The 20,002-nt window shown below is 37.0% G+C and overlaps 1 protein-coding gene across 10 annotated transcripts in view; it reads left to right on the plus strand.

Moving 5' to 3' along the window:
• The window catches only part of TTC13 (tetratricopeptide repeat domain 13), a 72,865-nt gene that overhangs the window by 17,603 nt on the left and 35,260 nt on the right, over window positions 1-20,002 (plus strand). For 5 of the 10 annotated variants that reach the window (XM_034948849.3, XM_034948857.3, XM_034948864.3 and 2 more), the window contains exons 2-4: window positions 164-258; window positions 3,175-3,250; window positions 7,060-7,130. In XM_034948849.3, the coding sequence (XP_034804740.3) occupies window positions 164-258; window positions 3,175-3,250; window positions 7,060-7,130 (242 nt within the window). Of the gene's footprint in view, window positions 1-163; window positions 259-3,174; window positions 3,251-7,059; window positions 7,131-16,001; window positions 16,068-17,558; window positions 17,652-20,002 lie in introns of all 10 variants that reach the window. The other 5 variants (XM_034948820.3, XM_034948825.3, XM_063596600.1 and 2 more) reach the window with 3 other exon arrangements.

Here is a 20,002-nt window from a genome sequence, read left to right on the forward strand (position 1 = left end):
GATTACAGGTGTGAGGCACTGTGCCCAGCTGGTTGCCACTTTTAGTGTTATTCACACCTGTTCTTATTTTGGTTCTGTGGAGTCTAAAAATTCTAATTCATAGTTAAGCACCTAAGAGCATAAATTAAGGTGTAGAGAATAACAAACAATGCTTGCCTTTCAGAGTCATCCTTTTTGAACTTCCATGACTCAGACTGCGAACCCAAGGGATCATCACCCTGTGACTCCTTGCTTTCCCTCAACACTGAGAAGATTCTGGTATGCATCTTCTCTCTGTGTTCTGTTTTTGTAACCTGAAGCCCAGTGATACTAGTTCCAAAAAGTGGAAGTTGCCTCTGTCAACTAGAAGCTGGGCCTCGTTGAGTCTACATGCATAGGATAAAGATAGGTCATCTGGTATTTTGCCACATTGAATTATGACTTATGAATTGGATGGTTGATTATTCTGGACATAGAACTTTTAATTTGCAAGTGTCAAGAAATAAAGGGACATTATAGTTAAACCTTATTTCTAGCAGCCTTGTGTATTTGGAGGTATAGTAGACTCTTATTTTTCCAACCTTTGCATATGTGGGTATCTTTTGTATCTATGTTTTCTATCAGTACCAACTAAACTATACCGTGGACCTCTCCATTTCAGGGGTGAATACTTGACAGTAGCTAATGTTTGCGTCTGCCTATCCATGTTAGTGCATCTCCTCCTCCAGCCTGGCTGCCTCAAGAGGGATGGGTCTTCTTTTTGTTCACACTTAACTCTATGAAGCTGATTGTTCTTTCCTTGTCCTAGTTTAATGTATTTTTTCTCCAGGCCTTTTCCTTCAACATCTGCATAGATACTCTTTGCATCTTCGGTTTAAAATGTCCTTTTAAGATACTCTTTTTTTTTTCTTCAAACAAAGCCTTGCCTTTTCATGTGAGAACTACTGAAGATGGATTGAAACTGCAAACTAGAGAATGATCGTCTGCTTTTACCTAACTCGCTGCATAGTAATCAACTTGATATATGGAAAACTCTCGAATTAGACTTGCCCAAAATCAGAAGGGGCTGTCTTGTAAAGCAGTGAGTTGGTCATCTCTGAAAGTGTTTAAGTAGAAGTTGGATAATCCCATCTTGTATAGGCAGTTAGATTCTTAGAGTTATGAAAGTCTTCTTACTGAGAGTAGTTAAAATATGTTCTACTAGTTGCATTTCCAGTTTAAGCTAGTGCTAGCTAGTGACCTATGGGAGAAAGCTCGTTAGTCTTGGCCTTTCCTCTTCCCAAGGTTGAAATATGGGACTTAGACTATTCATTTATTGATCCATTCTCCAGATATTTATTTGGCACCTATTACATGCCAGGCATTGCACTAGGTGATTATTAGGAATACAGCAATAAGCCAGATAGTGTTGGTCTCTGCATTATGTACCAGGCATTGTACTAGGTGAGTATTAGGAATACAGCAGCAAGCCAGATAGCGTTGGTCTCTGCACCATGACTTTTATAGTCATCAACCAAATCATTATGCAAATAAACATAAAAGTGTGATTGTACACATCATATGAAGGAATAGCAAAGGGTCAACATAAACTCCCTTTATTTAGGGGTATCAGGCAATACAGCTTTCAGGAACTGAAGTATAAGCAGGGATGAGAAAGTTGGATTGAAATTAGTCTACTAGTGATGTTGAGCTGTGTGTTCAAACTTACTTGAGCATAGCTTCTCAACTCTGTCCAGAGGAGATACTATAGATGCAGTATTAGAAATAGGAAAGGGTCTTTTTCATCAAGAATTTGATTTGTTGTTTGGCTGGGCGCAGTGGCTCACGCCTGTAATCCCAGCACTTTGGGAGGCCAAGGCGGGTGGATCACCTGAGGTCAGGAGTTCAAGACCAGCCTGACCAACATGGAGAAACCCCGTCTCTACTAAAAAATACAAAATTAGCAGGGGTAGTGGCGCGTGCCTGTAATCCCAGCTACTTGGGAGGCTGAGGCAGGAGAATCGCTTGAACCCAGGCGGCGGAGGTTGTGGTGAGCCAAGATCGTGCCATTGCACTCAAGCCTGGGCAAAAAGAGAGAAACTTTGTCTCAAAAAAAAAAAAAAAGAATTTGATTTGTTTGTACTGTACTTCTCCTGCCCACTTTCTAGTGAATACAAACAACTTAAAATCAGATATATTCTTCAGTGTACTCTTGAGGTTGCTTAGTAAATGATTTCTTCTTTTTGTAGAATTTCATTTCTGTCCTCGTCCCTATATCTTTTTGCAGAAAGGCTTGGCAAATGGTAGACTCTCCTCAAATATGAAATAAAGCAATATTTACAGACTCTTTTTCTTGCCTCTAAGCAATTTACTTGCTTTTTTTCCCAGCTTCACTGAGGTGTAATTGACAAATAAAAATTATATATTTACAATGTACAATGTGATTTTATATACATATGTGTTGTGAAATGGTTGCCACAATCAAGCCATCTAAGCAATTATTTATTTATTTTTGAGACAGAGTCTCACTGTTTTGCCCAGGCTGGGGGTACAGTGGCACAATCAGGGCTCCCTGCAGCCTCGACCTCCCGGGCTCAAGCCATCCTCCTGCCTCAGCCCCGACCAAGTAGCTGGGGCTATCAGTGTACATCACCATGTCCAGCTAATTTTTTTGAACTTTAGTAGAGATGAAGTCTCACTGTGTTGCCTAGGCTGATCTCGAAATTCCGGAGCTCAAGTGATCTTCCTCCCTTGGTCTCCCAAAGTGCTGGAATTAAAGGCGTGAGCCACCATGCCCCGTCTATCTAAGCAATTTATTAAGGAGAAAAATCTTTTGCGTCTGTGAACTTGTCTGTAAACATTTGACAAAGAGGAAGGGCGCATGTTCTGGTCACACCCAGCTGTATATCATCAGTAACACCCTTATGCATTGTTAAATCTGCCACATCTTGAAGCTTTACCAGGTTCCAGGTGTGGAAGCTCCCAGCTGCATAGCAAAACTAGAAGGAGCTGATAAGAGTTTCCCTCTCATCATCAAGGTTCTACTGAAAGCCATAAAGTGTAAAACATTCCCACAATAGTGGCATTTTCTTGCTTCCACTTAAATCAAATGTAGCCTTAATTTTAATTTTTTAAAATACAGATTTTAATACAAGTTTTCTTTCATTTGTGATAGCTAAAATATATGGTTTTTTTTTTTTTTTTTTTTCCCCCCAGAGCCAGGCCAAGTCTATTGCAGAACAGAAGAGATTCCCGTTTGCCACTGATAATGACAGCACAAATGAAGAGTTAGGTAAGACTTGAATCTGGTAATATTCCTGTAATATTTGCCTCAAAGTTTTGGTTAGATGCATAGCAGGAAGACAGGATGGTAAGGAGTAGAGAGACTGGCTTTGCCAATTTGAGCTGTTTGATCTTGCATGGAGCATTCAGCCCTTGTGACATTCCATTTATTATATGTCAAGAGAAAAAAAAAAGGTTTGGATGGAATAATCTTTTCCAGCTCTCCATTTCTATGGAAATTAATAATTATGGTAATGAGCTCTTATGAGCTGTTTCGATTCAGTAAAAGGTTATTTGTGTGCTGTCATCAGATGTGAGCAATGAAGAAGTGAAAGCAGACTACCTACTTTTCTGTATAGTGAAATAGCTATGTTTAAGTTATTTTAACTTAAAGTTATTTTACTCATGAGGCTAGTGAGTTATTTTTGGACCTAAGAATGTGGGTGTAGAAAAATTGAATTCATTCGTATCTGCACGAGTCACATAGTTTGGTGTGTTCATTGCATGTTTTAAAACAGGCTGGTTTTGTCAGTGTCAGATATGCACTGGGTGTGTTTCCCTCACTGTCTAGTGAGTTTACATTTGAAGAAGTGGAGACAAAATTGAATACAGGGCTGAGCAGTGCAACTGGGCAAACTATTGAAGCACATGTTTTCGCATGGGGCCCAGTCACCAAAGCACCTGCAGGAATTCTTCTCTATCTAATTTATGCATAATTATTTTATCCTTACCATGGTCATACACATTTGATATTAAGACTAAGTGCTCCTTATATTGGCTTCTTTCCTGTTAGTGCAGGGTCTTGCTCTGTGGCCCAGGCTGGAGTGCAGTGGCACAATCATAGCTCACTACAGCCTTAAACTAGGCTCGAATGATCTTCCCTAGGACTCCTGAGTAGGTAGGATTACAGGTGCACACCACCGTGCCTGGCTAATTTTTTAAAATTTTTTTGTAGAGACCAGTACTCACCATGTTGCCCAGGCTGGTATCAAACTCTTGGGCTCTAGGAATCCTCCTGCCTTGGCCTCCCAGGGTGCTATTTTGAAAATGCTAATTACTTTATGGTGATATTCTTTGAGGAGGCTTTGAGGACTGCCCTTTAAGGCATCAGATCTGGTCTTTTCTGAAGTCCTTGGATTCTACTTAGAGTAGTATTTATTTATTGAATAATGATTTCAGAGCCTGATATGTGCCAGGTCTGTTTTGTTCTCCAAGAATAATCCTAGTAGACCCTGGGGTAGTGTAGGCCCTGAGCTGGCCTATGATCTTTTGTATCCAGTATTTTTTCTTGAAAAAATGACATCTGTGAACATATACATTGCTCGGAGATGTGGGGTTGCTGGTGAGTAGAGATTTCTGAGAGAAGTCCAGTTATACCAGCTTTTCCTTTATGTCTTTAGACTCCTACAAAAAAATTTAGATCCTAATATTTGTATTTGCACAAGATTTGCGTTATGATTATTCTTTTATGAATGGATACTTCTGCGTTTTTTTTCACAAAATGTTGAGCTTTAGGTGGAGGGATTTGAAAACTGCATTTGATTTTAAGTGGAATTCAATCACTTAGATGTGGACAGCCATCTAAATATGTTCCTAAAGTACAAAATTTATCTCTAAAAATCATATTTGTTTTTATGGCTCATTGATTGATTTGTTCATTCAACAGATATTTACTGATTATGGGATAATAAATAGGAAATAAAAATTTAGATTTGAAAGGAAACTTTAAGAAAATTTTCTACAGGCTTATTAAGCAAGACCCAGACAGTTATGAGAAGTGACTGAGGTCCCCATGATCACACGGCTGGTGAGTGGCAGAGCCAGAATCCGAGCTCACATCTTGGCTTTCTGATCAAATCGTCATCTTCCTGCATTCAAAAAAGTACAAGTTTATGTTTTTATCCGTGTTCATCTGACCATTAAGGAATTTCAGCCCCTTGGCCATCCCTCCAGTGCACAGTGGTTTGGGAACTGACTTGAATTTTCTCAGCGTACCGGGCTGCCTGGGAGGTTAGGCTCTGGAGCCAGGCAGCTTGCTGCCTTCCTCTCACTCACTGCTTATGGTCCTTGGACAGCTAGTTTAACCACTTTCTACTTTATTTCCTTGTCTGCAAAATGGGGTTAATAATTGTACCTACCTCATTGCAGTGGAGGAGCAAATGAGTTAATACTGGTAAAGGATATTACTGTGCCTGGCACATATTAAGAATGCAATGCCTGTAGCCACTGTGATTCTTGCTGCTGTTTTTACTACTAATATTACTGCCTCCACCACCCCCACCAAAACTAAAGGTATCCTCTCGTTACCTGGAGGTTAGCTAACTGAACGGTATCTATTGTCAGCATTCTGAGCATGAATTTGGGCTTAATTTATCTTTCCAAAGAAAGTAGGGCAAAAGGGCTCTCTTTTTATTTTGAAGAATGCCCCCAGAAGTGCTTATATTATTATGGTGTTCAATTTGAACTTTATTTTATTGATTTATGAATGTATTTTAAACTCTTCCTGCATTTCGTTTCTGTTTCTGCTTTAATTTTTTACTCCTTTTTTTTTTTTTTTTGAGATGGAGTCTCTCTCTGTCGCCCAGGCTGGAGTGCAGTGGCGCCATCTCGGCTCACTGCAAGCTCCGCCTCCTGGGTTCATGCCATTCTCTTGCCTCAGCCTCCTGAGTAGCTGGGACTACAGGCACCCGCCACCACGCCCAGCTAATTTTTTTTTTTTTTTTTTTGTATATTTAGTAGAGACGGGGTTTCACCGTGTTAGCCAGGATGGTCTCGATCTCCTGACCTTGTGATCTGCCTGCCTCAGCCTCCCAAAGTGCTGGGATTACAGGTGTAAGCCACCACGCCCGGCCTATTTTTACTGCTTTTAACTGTCAGAAAATATAAGCTCTTAATGACAGTAAAAGTTTTCGTTGCCTATCTTCTTGAACACCTGTTAGGTCCTAAAGGATATTGCAGTAAAGCTTTACAGAAAAGCTTTTTTGCAAATAAATGTTATCAAAATAGTGATGTTGAGTGAGGAATAAAATGTTTTTCAGGGATTTTGGCGGGGCTAAGGGTCAAGCAGTCAGGGCAAATTTTATAGATGGTAATGTAATCTAGCATTGGTTTTTGGATGGGTGGGAGAATTTAGTCAGAATATTGCTGTGTTTTCAGAGATTGTCCTGGCTCTAATTTCAAAATACCACTTTCCTAAACAATGTGATACAAAGTGGTTCATCTTTAGTGTATATTTTGAGTAGTGTTTTGACTATATTTTGAATGGAAGAAGTAGGAAAAAGACTGTCATTGCGTTATACTGGTTTGTATTATCCACAGTTAAGCATTATGTTAATACATTTGAGTCCCTGTTTTTGTTCTTATTAGGTAATTGGCAGTAAATTCGGCACTCTCAGGAATTGAGATTTGTGATGCTATTTGGGTATTTCTCATAACATTCACAGTAAAAATCACATTGCCATGTTATGTGGACATTATTTAGGCTTATTACTAGCTTTTGTGATAGCTAGGAGACATCACAAAGGTTATTTGGGATTTGAAAATGAATGATGGCCTTAGAAAAAGATCAGTATCTCTTGTAGGCAGATATTTTATAGATGACTTTAACAATTTAAATCTAGATGGAACTGGAAGGCTGATTAGCAAGTGTGGAGTGGTGAAAGTAGAAGAATTCAATGACACCTTATTAACTTCTAGGTTTTCTTTAACTGCTTCCAGTGCTTGGAGCTACCTTTGGAGATTTACCAAAGCATTTAGTTATTGATTCTAGTTAGAACTACTTTATTCTTTCCTTTAATATTTTTGTATTTTGTTTCATAGCTATTGCTTATGTCTTGATTGGCAGTGGTCTGTATGATGAAGCAATACGGCATTTTTCAACAATGCTTCAGGTAAATTTTCTTCTTATTTATGTAATTTTGAGTTTATGGTCATGACAAAAATATGGACTAATGAACAGCTGAAGTGCTGTAATACGACATGTTTTTAAATTATACAAGAAAGTGAAAGAAATTGGTATGGACTGAGCACTTTCTTGCTGCCAGGCCTTGTGACATGCTTTCATTTAATCTTTTAAATGAAAGATTTTAAAGAAAACTTCATTTTAAATGAGAAAAGGGAATCTAATCAGGTCAAGCAATTTACTCATAGTCTCCCGACCATCAAATTGCAGAGATGGGATTCAAATGCAAGCTTTAAAAAAACATTAGCTTCAGTTCACTTTCCTCTCTACCACAATATCTCCCATGAGATACAGACACTGGAAATTCTTGAAATTCCAACTTAATTTCACACAGGAGTTGATCTTCATGATTAACTTAATTTCTACTCATAGGTATGTTTCTCACCTTAAAGTATAATTATGAGACTCCTCAGTGAAGTATTGGGTCTTTACTGATTGGTGGCTGCACTAAAGTCTAGTTAAGATAAAGCATTTAAGCACTACATGTATAAGAGTTGCAAAGAAGGCTGGTAGCTGCCCAGCATCATTGGCCTTTTATCTTGTATCATTATTCAACTGTATGCACTGTTGGTGCCTAACCATTTATTGATTGTTGATGTGTCTTTCCAGTGAAGAAGACATGGATTTTAGAGCTAGAGATGCCTTAATTCTAATCCACTTTGCTTCTTGCTACCAAGTTATTTAAACTCCTGAGTTATGGAGATAATAATAACTACCTCCAAAAAAATTCTTTTTTGGTTTAAATGAAATGTCCTATTAAAGTACTTAGTACCCAGTGCCTGGCACATAGTAAGTGCTTAGTAAATTTTGGCTAGTCAAAGTACCATTCTGGTATATTCATCTGTGTTAACCGTAGCAAGTGCCAACAAATACCTTCCAGTCTAGCAGGCAGACTTAATTTAAATGATTCATTTTGAAATTTTAGCTCTGCTTTTGTTTTCTCTTTAAAAATAAGTTTAATTATACTGATAATATCTTCATTCTCAAACAATTGATGAGATATTTTTAGTTATTACTTTGAGGTCTTTGGATCCAAGGAGTGGTATGTTTGGGTGGTCATGTGGAACACTATTCTTCAGTAGAATTTAAAGTACAAAGGGTAGATTATAAATAGTTTAAAAAATCACCTTTCTGTTAAGTATTGGCAATGTTATAAAAGGTAAGCAAACACTTTTACACAGTTAACACCTGACCCTGGTTTGAAAGGGAGGTTTTGATACGTTTATAGGAGCAAATATCAGTTAATTTAAGGCAACCAGGCTGGAGTGTAGAATCCAGCAGAAAATAGGAATTTGCAGATGTATTATTTTATTCAACTTTTTGAAAATGTTATTACCATTGTGGTTGAAGACAATATAATACTCTTAAAGAAAATATTTTAAATAATAAAAAATTTCCGAATTCTGCCACTTTAACATTGTTTAAATTTTTTATTTATGCCTTTTCAAAGTATGCATTTGTTTTATAATCTGAATATATGTACTGTTTTGTATTACTTTTTCACTTAATTCTATGCTGTAAATGTTTATCAGTATTTTTCTACAATCTTATTTTTAATGGCTCTATAATATGCCTTTGTTTTGTCCATTTATAGTTGTAAGACATTTCTCTTGCAATTGTGTTCAGAAAGTATATTATCATTTTTCTTTTTGTGCAAAGAAGATAATGCATTGAAATGTGATATCGTATTTTCATCAATCTCTGATACAATGGGTTGCTTTCAGCTGGGAAATCTCTCTTTGAGAATGTGTGGATTATAAGGTTGGACTGCTTTGCTCGCAGTTCAGACTATTGATGGGGCAGGGATGAAGGCAGTGGAAAGTTCAGATGCAGAAGAATGAACTGGGTGGTCATTTATAACATATTTTTATTAGAAGCAAGAATGCCCTTGGCTTTCCTGCTGGTGCTTTCCTCAGTGATTTCTCTCTCCTTACCCTTTATCTCAGTGCTTCCCAGCTCTTTCCACATCATGGCAGATGTGGAAATAATATCTGCATGGCACATGGGTAAACAAGAATAATTTGGAGGCATCCAGATAAAGCTTTGTGAAAATCTGTCACATTTTCTTTGTATTATATGACTGATAAGGAATAGAAAATTCGAAGATTCTATACTCCAGCTAGAGAGCAAGAACCTGTCTCTGAAAAAAAGAAAGAAAATACGAAGATTCGATGTTAAATGCTAAAATTGTTTTCAAAAGCTCTAATAAGAAACTTGATCCTACTTTTCTGGACAAAACTTTTCTATATTAGAGTTTATGTTTGAAATTGATGCACGCAGTCTCTGTTTGAGTTTTCTGTTGATTTCATCAAATTCTCGATAGCCAGTGTCATCGAGACACTGTAAAAGTAGGTGATAGCAAATGTCCAAAGAATAGTTATTGCTTCTTCTCCAATTGACTGGAAATCCTTTTTTCATCACAAATCATAATTTGCATAAATTATTCTCTTTAAATTATGTATCACACACATGATTATTCTCTAAATCTAATTACTCTTTTCTTTTTTGTTTTTTTCTTTTGTTGCAAGTGTAGTGATAAAATTTCTTGCAGTATGAAATACATTTTTATCTCAATAATACTTTTTCATATCCAGTATTTCAGAATAGTGATGAAGCTTTTCTTCAAGCCTACACAGATGTTGCTCTACTACTTTTCATTCTTCACGTTGCACCTGAGCTAAATATCACTTGAGAACCATTTTTCTCTGTATATGCTAATAAGTTTTTACCTGTTCCTTGCAGGACCTTCTAGATATGCAAAAACACAGTATTTTTAAGCCAGTAAATGTCCTTTGACAAATCTACAAAGTGGTAGCTATTCATGTACAGACTTTTTGGTTTTCTTGAGTTCATTAACTCTTGGCAATCTTTTTTTTTTTTTTAGACAACTCATGAGCTCCAGTATGAAGCAGCAGAGCATGGAATATGATTCTGTTTATAGAAGCAGGCAACAAATGGGGACTCAGGGGCTTGGATTTTATTAGAATCACTGTTTTGATAAGCTCATTTAATATGATTTTCAAATCTACATATAAAGGGTATTTTAACTCCAGAATGACTTTTTGATATAAAGCTCTTATACCCTTCCTGTTGTCTTGGTTTCACCATCAGGTTACAAACCTGGGAAATATTTCCATAATCCTCGGTGTTTCAAAGTGTTTATTGGAATGTTTATTCCCTGTGGTTTGATTTTCCTTTACAGAAGTATCAAGGTTTCTAACTGAGCACAATGACAGGGTTTAATAGATGTCGGTCTGCATTGGAAACTCTTGATTTTTAAAGCTTATAAGTTAGTGTTGCTTCTATGCCAATGCCCTGAAGTCATTTCCATGTGTGTCAATGCATCAGTAATAGTGTTCTTGAGTTGAAAAGTAGAACTTTTTCCTGATTTCTGTGCTGCTTTGGTCCTCATGCAGGGATGGGTTTAACATAAATGCTTCAACAATTTTATGAGATAATTTGGCCTTTGCTATTTATTATGTGACCTTGAGCTCATCTGATTTTGATCTGATTCCAGTGGAACTGAACTTGTAAAAGAATATTACTTCCTATTTTACATTAGCATACAAAATTGGAAACATTCCTCTGCATAGAATTTTAAATAACATCCTTTATGCAAATATGTGTGTTTGTCACTTAGGTGAAATCTAATCCTCATTACATTGCTTATCTACTGACTGTTTCGACTTGCTTGTTTTTAGATCCAGTGACTTTCCAGTTTTAATAAAAAAGCCAGCCTTGTAGTGGTAAATACAGTAAATACTGTAAAATTTAAAGTCACTATATAAGTAATGAAATGAGGATAATATATTAGATTCTTTTTTTTTTGAGAATTGAGACATCTAAGTAGACACAACACCATTTAGGCAACTGTTATACCATGATTTTGCAGTTGCATAAAGTAAAATTGGAAGATTGAAGTATTCATTTTCATTTCAGTCTTTTTAAGAGTATAGAAACTTTTTAAAGAAACTTTTAAAAAAGTTTCTGAAAACTTTATAAAGTATAAATATTATAAAAATATTTTGAAAAATTGCTCTTCAGAGCCTAATTTGTTTTTAGGAATAAACGTTGGTTTTTATTTGGAAAAACCCAATAATTTACTATGGCATTCCATAAAGAAAAGTTTTTGGCTTTTAGCTAATGATAGATAAAATAATAAATAAAGTTGTATCAACTTTTAAAAGTAATAAAATCTGTTATTTAAATTTAGGAAGGCTTAATACTAGACTGTAGATATAACAGCCACAATAATTATATGTCCTTCTTGACTGTTAGGAAAAAATTCTAAAAAGAAAGAATAAATTGGGCCGGGCGTGGTGGCTCAGGCCTATAATCCCAGCACTTTGGGAGGCCAAGGCGGGCGGATCACGAGGTCAGGAGATTGAGACTATCCTGGCTAACATGGTGAAACCCCATCGCTACTAAAAATACAAAAACAAAATTAGCTGGGCATGGTGGCTGGCGCCTGTAGTCCCAGCTACTCAGGAGGCTGAGGCGGGAGAATGGCGTGAACCCTGGAGATGGAACTTGCAGTGAGCCAAGATCGCGCCACTGCAGTCCAGCCTGGGCGACAGCGAGACTTCGTCTCAAAAATAAAAAATAAAAAAAAAAAGGAAAGAAGAAATTGAATAGAGAAAACCTAAATACTTTACAGATAAGCACAGTAATCAATTCAGTGCTGTAGTAATGATGAGACCATGGGGTGACTAGAGGGGAGGCCCGTGCGAGGGCCTCTGTGTGGGGCACACATCCAATCCTGCAGTCAAGATGATGATGGCTACCTTTAGGAAGTTGTCAGTGTTCGGATATTTCAGCTGTTGCAAATTTTTGAATGGCTGTTTTTTTTTTTAATTTAAAATTTTTATCACTATAAAAATGTTCCAGCTGCAAGAGCTGGAGGGCCACCATACGTCATTCACTGTGGCACATCTGTCATAGAGCTTTGCCTTCCTGTTACCCTGGATCGGGCTCTTGTTTTCCATTGACTGCACCCCACTATTATTAGCCATGTTGTCCTGCTTGCTTCCCCTTTGGGAAGAACAGGCTTAGCAGAGCTGACTTTGATCTGATAGGCAAATCCTTGTTTTCTGTGTTGGTTTTTGCTTGCTATTCCTAGTATGTGGCAAGAATAGCATGGCTTTGCATGGTATTCCTAGCACATGGAACCTGAGATAGCTAACAGTAGGCCCTGAGTAAATAATTGTGGAATGAATGGCTGACATCCATACAGTGAACAGTGGGAATAAAGGAGAAGGAGCATATTTATTTTCCAGGGGCGTCTGGAAGGAATCCAAAGGTGGTGTTTGAACTGAGACTTAAGGGATCAAAGGAATTTCTTGGGGACCGAGGCAATGGGTGAGTGTTTCAGACAGAGGGGATAGCATTTGCAAATGCACTGCATTTGGGAAAGCATCTTGTATGTAGGGAATTATTAAATGATTCTGATTTCTAGGGTATGAAGTGAAGCTGGGTGTGGTGGCTCATGCCTGTAACCCCAGCACTTTGGGAGGTTGAAGCAGGAGGATTGCTTGAACCCAGGAGCTTGAGACCAGCCTGGGCAACAAAGTGAGACCCCCATCTCAACAAAAAAATTTTAAAATTAGCCTGGTGTGATCGTGCACTCCTATAGCCTCAGGTACTTGAAAGGCTGAGGTGGGAGTTTGAGCCCAGGAGTTTGAGGCTGTAGTGAGCTAGGCTTGCACCACTGTACTCTAGCATGGGTGACAGAGTGAGACCCTGTCTTTATGAAAAGAAAAAAAAAAAGAGGAAGGAGATGAGGCTGAACAGTAAGCAGGAAAATGATTAATATTTTCTGCAGAGCCATTTAGATGTTACCTTTTTTTTTTTTTGTATTGTGAGTTGCTACCCTTTAGTGGGTCCTGAAATTAATTGGCAAGTCAAGATTAGCACTTTTTTTTTTTTAAGTGAAATATGCTGGACTAGAAAATATCAGATTCCATTGTGTATAGGAAGTCCTAGGTGTAACCTACTGAAACTGTTTTCTGATACATGTGTGTATATATTGTGCACATGTGTATGTGTGTACTGGATTGTAATGTAAAATGTATTTCAGTGATTTGGAGTTTAAAAAGTTTGAATGTCACTGTATTAGGTGTTGGGGAGTCACTGAATAATTTCAATTAGGGAAATGATATGATGAGACTTTAGTGTTAGAAAGATAACTCTTGGTGTATATCTGGAGAATAGATAGGAAGAAATGGGAACAGGTAAGGTGATCACAGTATCCTAGGTGAGAGAGGAAGGCTTAGAATAGGGCAGTGGCTGATGGAGTGGATGGGAGGATGCTGATCTGTTCAGGAGGTGAGATGGCCAGGATTTGGTGAGGGGTGTGTGACCTGGAGAGCAGGAGGATGCCAGAGCACCAGCCCCGGCCACGGGTGTGCGGGGATGCCAGTTGTATTTGTAGAATAACTGCTTATTTACATCTTTTTCTGATTCACCTCTTGGTCATCTGGAGTAAACTTTTTTCTGTTAGGAGAAAAGCAGCTTGGATAATATATTTTGAACCATAACAAATCTGAGCATAGGTTTGGTTCTTCCTGGAGATGTATGTTATCCTAAAGCAAGCTTGTCCAACCCATGGGCCAGATGCAGCCCAGGATGGCTTTGAATGTGGCTCAACACAGCTTTGTAAAGTTTCTTAAAACATTATGAGATTTTTTTTTTTTTAGCTCATTAGTTATCATTAGTGTTAAGGTATTTTATGTGTGGCCTAAGACAATTCTTCTCCCAATGTGGCCCAGGGAAGCCAAAAGATTGGACACCCCTGCTCTAGAGAATGAGCTCACTGGGCTTACCGCCTCCCACCCCAGCCTGGCCAGGGTTCAGTTCGACTGTTGACTGTTCTGTCTTCTGGCTTTTTTGCTACAGAAAAGCATGACGCCAGTCTTACTTTTAATTCCTCATTAGGTTCCCTTTTTTCCTGCTCCCCTTTCCCCCCTGACACCTGTATCCTTTCTCCATCTAAACCACTTACTCTGCCTTCCTTTAAGCCAGGAAGAATACTTAAATGTTTAAAGTGCTTATCTCTGGAGGGGCAGGCTTATAGGGCTCCTTTACTTTCTGCTTGGTGCTTTTCTTCATTTTCTAAAATTTTTACAGGGAAACATGTATTACTTAAAACATACTTTTTTCTGATTATAAATGAGCATGTCTGTTTTAAACAATTAACAGGAATATAACAATATATTAAGTACAGTGGGAATATATCTAGTAATCTCACTCCCCAGAGGAAATTCCTGGTAGCATTTTGGAGTTTCTTTCTGTGCACCTAATGGCTCACACAATCACGTATAAGTATGATTTATGAAATATGACTACCATCTTTCTGTAGGTCTATAACATGTACTGTTCCCCGCCCCTCTTAGAAAATAGCATGAGCAACCTCTATACCAGTTACATATAATTCATAAATCCAGAACTTTGTAGGGGCCAGGGAGGTAACATGAGTAAAGAAAGTTGGTGCAGTGTGGCTGTGATGGGTAGGCCCTGTGGTGAACTGATGGACTTGTACCTCTCATCTATAGAGACAGCCAGTGCTTAGCTCTAGTCTCTTATTTATTGCTGTGTGAGAATGCCAAAATGTGGGCCCATGTTTGTTGGATCTTTTGATGTTCTAAGAGAAGCTAGAAACCTAAAATTGTTTAGTTGAATTTTTGCAATTTTTCATACACCATGTAGTCCAATCTGCTGTCTGGGTTGTGGCCAGCGATATGCCAGTTTACCACTGGATATAGATGCATCTCATTCTATTTGAGTAGCCTTTAGGAAAATTTAAATGCGTGTTATCTTCTCCTTTATTTTTTCCCATTTACTCATCATTGAAGTGAATGTGTTCATTTTCTATAATACTGGCAGATACCCTAGCTGAGATTTGAAACTGAACAATAGATTAATCTATCAAGTTTTTGCAGAGTTTCTTTCTGGAGAATCCAGTGCCATTCTATTAAATCCCTTAGCAGTGCAAGACTTCCACCCAGGACCTTATAGCCAGAGGCAGCTGTTTATTCTTCTTTCTTAACTGTATAGCGAACCATTCAGAGAAGTAAAAATTGTAGAGGCTAAATGTAGATGAGAGGCATTTCATTCACTCACCAACTAACCTGTGTGTAAGGACTCAATGGCCGGGGTCAACAGATGTTTTGTCCTTGGTCCTGATAGGTGTTTCCTCCACCCCATCTGGATTGCAGAATAACAGGAGAAAGCATGGGAGCAGGCTGCAAAAAGAGTCTGGTTTTTTATTTCAACCCATTAGTATGAAGGGTTGAATTAATCTCCAACAGATTTCAGTGCAGCCTCATTTCTAGTTCGTCATTGTGTTGGCACTGAGTGGTTCTTTCCTTTTCAGGTAATTTCATGGATATATGAAAGGAAACACATTAGTTACAGGCATTACCTAATCCTTTGCTCACATCTCTTTACCCCTCTGAGCCTCCTTCTTCTCTGTAAGACATGATTGCTGATGCTGCCAGAGTTGTTGAGAGGATTGCATTTTAAATAAGATGACCCTGTGAAAGAAACCAGCATGTTTCTGCGTAATGTTGGTTCCCTTCTCTCTCTATTATTTTTTTCAACATGAAACTTTTATCACATTTCATACAAATGAGCTTTAAGAACATAGACTTTTCAGGTTGGAGACTGCGTATTGACTTACGAGTGGTCGTAGCATAAAGAAGCAGAGCTGTCACTTGCGGCATTAACGTGCTTTAAGCAGAAACTGATTTTTTGTTTTGTTTTGTTTATGGTTTTTGACGTGTTTTTGTTTTGGTCTGACTAGGAGGAGCCTGATCTGGTTAGTGCAATTTATGGCCGAGGGATAGCCTATGGAAAGAAGGGACTACATGTGAGTATGTAATAGTTACGATTGCCATAGCGCCTACATGACCTGACACAGACCAGGGTTTTGCTAGAACTGCTACTGTTCATTGACCCTTGATGGGATGTGGAGTGGTATCTATCATTCCAGTTCACAGATGAGAAAATGGCAGCTAGTAAGTGGTGGACTGGGGATTTCCACCCAGATCTTCTGAAGTCAACTTTGATGAACTGGATAGACTAAGAAAAGCATGAGACCCTGCTTGCTTTCCTAAGAGATATTCAATGGTCCAAGTGGAGACTGGGCATCAATAATGCAGTAGGACTTAGAGTTTGAGTTCCTTTCACAATTATTAAAGGTTGATGAAAGAACAAAAGGTTTTTTTAGGCATGTAAAATTTATTTTTATTTGTTATATTTTATACTTTTTGCACATGGGTGTAATATCTTTGTAGCTGTAATCAAATTATTCCCCTTATTTCTCTGAGGAAGGCTGGAGAAGGACTATAATAATCATATTTTACACAAACAAAGGTACTATGGTATAAAAATGAAGACTCCTGAAATTATATAGTAAATCACGAAATGGTGTAAGTTCAGCTTTCCAAATTTTTAGTCTAGGACATTATATGCAAACTTTTTCTATTGTCTTATTGTATACTACAAATATTTGTGTGAAATTGTGCTTTGAGAGAAATACCACTTTTGCAACTTTTACATTAAAATATTAAAAATGTTTAACATTTTTATTTTATTATAATTTATAAAATATTACAATTAATATTATACTAACCTTGTGCTGGCCTATTGGAGAAACTTTGTGTATTTGTATACTTTGAGACATAGAGGACTGAGAATGAATTTAGAATTGGGAATGATGGAAGTGCTTAGGAAGGAAATGATATTTTACTCAGAGCATCAATAAATGACCAGGTTGAAGTTGCAGTAGTAAAGTTCAGAGCTGCCTCTTCCTAATTCTCATCTTTTAAAATTATATATCTTGAGATTAAATTTGCATGTATATTTAACAAAAAGTTGCACATGCATTTTTAATGTAAAAATAACGTGCAAATGTTAAAGAGAACGTACCTAAACTTCTTAAGGTATAGATTTATAGGCTTATGTTTTTGATAGACACTGTCTTGACCCATTTCTGTTCCCCTGTTGCCACAGGTCAGCCTCATTTCATGTGCTGGTATCCACATACTCATCCATTGAGATTCGTTGATTCCATGTTTAAGTAGATTAAGTTTAGATAATATCCTGCCATCTGTGGAATTTGTGATAGGTAGCCGGGTCTAACATGTTATTGTTGAGTAAGTAGGTAGACTTGAGTGAGTTAAATAATTATAATATCATGACTGATTTGACATGGCACATCTCTTACATAGAAGTGAAGTTCATATTTATTTTTAAACAATTGGTTACATCATTACTAAATTATTAGTTTTCTCAGAAAATTTTTTCAGCCTGGTTTTGAGTAACAGTATGTCTCATACTAAGCTAATGCCTTTTCAAGGACATTAAGAATGCTGAGCTTGCTCTGTTCGAACTGAGCCGAGTAATTACCTTGGAACCAGATCGTCCAGAGGTATTTGAGCAGCGAGCAGAAGTGAGTGTGGCTTTCTTTTTCCCTCTGTCATTATTGGATTAGTTGAATCTCAATTTTTTTCCTATTACTTTATTATTTGTAAATTTTAATGCTCCCTTAAAACTCTTATGTTTTTCTATGTCGGTACTTAATGCCTTTAAGCATGGTTGAAATTAATAGAAAACTATGGACTGAGTGATATTCCTGAACTAACATAGAAGAGTAATATTTAGTATGAAAATATGTGGTTGAAAATATTTAGTATGAAAATATGACGTGTACTACTTCTATAGATATTCATTGAAAAATATAACACATAATATTTGTGTTATATTTTGAAAAATATAACACAGAAAAATACAACACACAAAAGAAACACAGTTTCATCCATGTCCCTACAAAGGACATGAACTCATCATTTTTTATGGCTGCATAGTATTCCATGGTAATACGTGCCACATTTTCTTAATCCAGTCTATTTTTGTTGGACATTTGGGTTGGTTCCAAGTCTTTATGTAACAAACCTGCACATTGTGCACATGTACCCTAAAACTTAAAGTATAATAATAATAAAATTTAAAAAAAAACACAAAAAATATAACACAAAAATATAACACAAAAGAAAAACACATAATATTCATTGAAAAATATAACACATAATATTTACTGTATATGTGACATACTTTAGCAAGACTTGATATGACTGTTAGGTCAAACTGGAATTCACAGCCCTTGGAAGCGTTCATTCTGCTGATGTGTATGTGTGTAAGCACTTAAATGTAATTCTTATGATATAGACCTAGGTGCATGGATACATATAGATCAAGTGAGGATGATGACAGCCACATCTTAAAGGAACTTGACATAGAGACAGATAATATGTGGTGAAGATGCCATGTAATACTGGCTCAAGTAGACAGAGGAGGCGCTTCTTTGGGAAGAGAAGAAGGGGAATGTTGGGAGTGTTTGCTGAGGCCGTCGGAGGAAGTGAGGCTAGAGCTGATCCAGTCCCATGGTGTGATGGGGACAAGATGGAGGAGAGTGTTCAGCGCAGAGAAGAGAGTCTGTACAAAGGCATTCTGTTTTATGTTTTTAAGTGAAATGTGTTTATTTTACTTTCTTAAAATAATAAGCTATCTAGGCTTCATATGTGTTAATGTATTTAGTCTGAATAAAACAACTTTTAATCATCTGATATGATCTCATAGTTGAACTAAAGAAAAAATTACTTTTTATTTTCTCTTTTGGAAGAGAAAACTAGTAAAGGAAGTGCTAAAGGTATAGGAATTTAAAAACTGTATTTATGGTATTTTTGTTCTTAAGATTATTGTGTCTTACAGTTCAGTCTCTTAAAGTGAATTTTTGTTTTGTTGGGGATTTGGCTTTTTGAATAAAATCTTTCTCAATGAATGATTTAATTTCTTACCTCTTCTCTATTTTGAATTGTAACCCTAAGGGTTAAGTGACTATAGTTTATCACTGCATGAGACTTGCTGGTATTTAGTTGGTGTTTAGTGGCTAATTTGGTGACAAATTTGGTAATCATCTGCTTCTGGTAGGGGGGACTGATGTTTTTTCCCCTATATTACTCTGGTTTATGTTAAAATCTGGTAAATCATGAATTAAGTATATTTAGGTAAGAATTATTTAACAGGTCTTTACAATTTGCATATCTAATAAAAAACTACTGTTTATCAAAAATGGCATTGGTAATTAGAAAAATAATTTTTAATTGTCTTAAAAATGTATAATATTCTGTTTTTCTGGCATTGTTTGGGCAATAATGTTACTACATACTGAATTTTCCAGCTAAATTATAACATACCATTTATATATGTCAGAGGTCATTTTATGAGTAATCTTTCACTTTCATGCTTTCTGAAATATTCTATATTTGATGAACATAAATTAACTTTTTAAAGTTACTCATTATTATCATATTGATTGTTGTGCTGGGGTATGATAATTCAGTTATGTACCTAGGGGTTGATAAACTAGGGAGGGATGATTTTCCTTCCCAAATACAACCCTAGCCCACTGTGCTTTTTGAATTCTCAGACATATATTCAATTTCTTTCCTCTTTCTGAGCTATCATGCTTACTACTGGTGATAGGCCTGCCTGAATCCTCTTTCTTGCTGGTTTTAAACTTCTGTAGAGTAGGAAATTATAAAATTCGGTAGAAATATCCTGTCTAATAAGGATAGAATAGGCTGGACATGGTGGCTTATGCCTGTAATCCCAAAATTTTGGGAGGCCAACACAGGAGGATTGCTCAAGGCCAGGAGTTCAAGACCAACCTGGTCAATGTAGTGAGACCCCTACCTCTGCAAAAAATTTTAAAAAATAAATTAGCAGGGCATGATGGCACAA

This window comes from Pan paniscus, chromosome 1, assembly GCF_029289425.2.
Source record: "Pan paniscus chromosome 1, NHGRI_mPanPan1-v2.0_pri, whole genome shotgun sequence".
NCBI classification, from domain to species: Eukaryota; Metazoa; Chordata; class Mammalia; order Primates; family Hominidae; genus Pan; species Pan paniscus.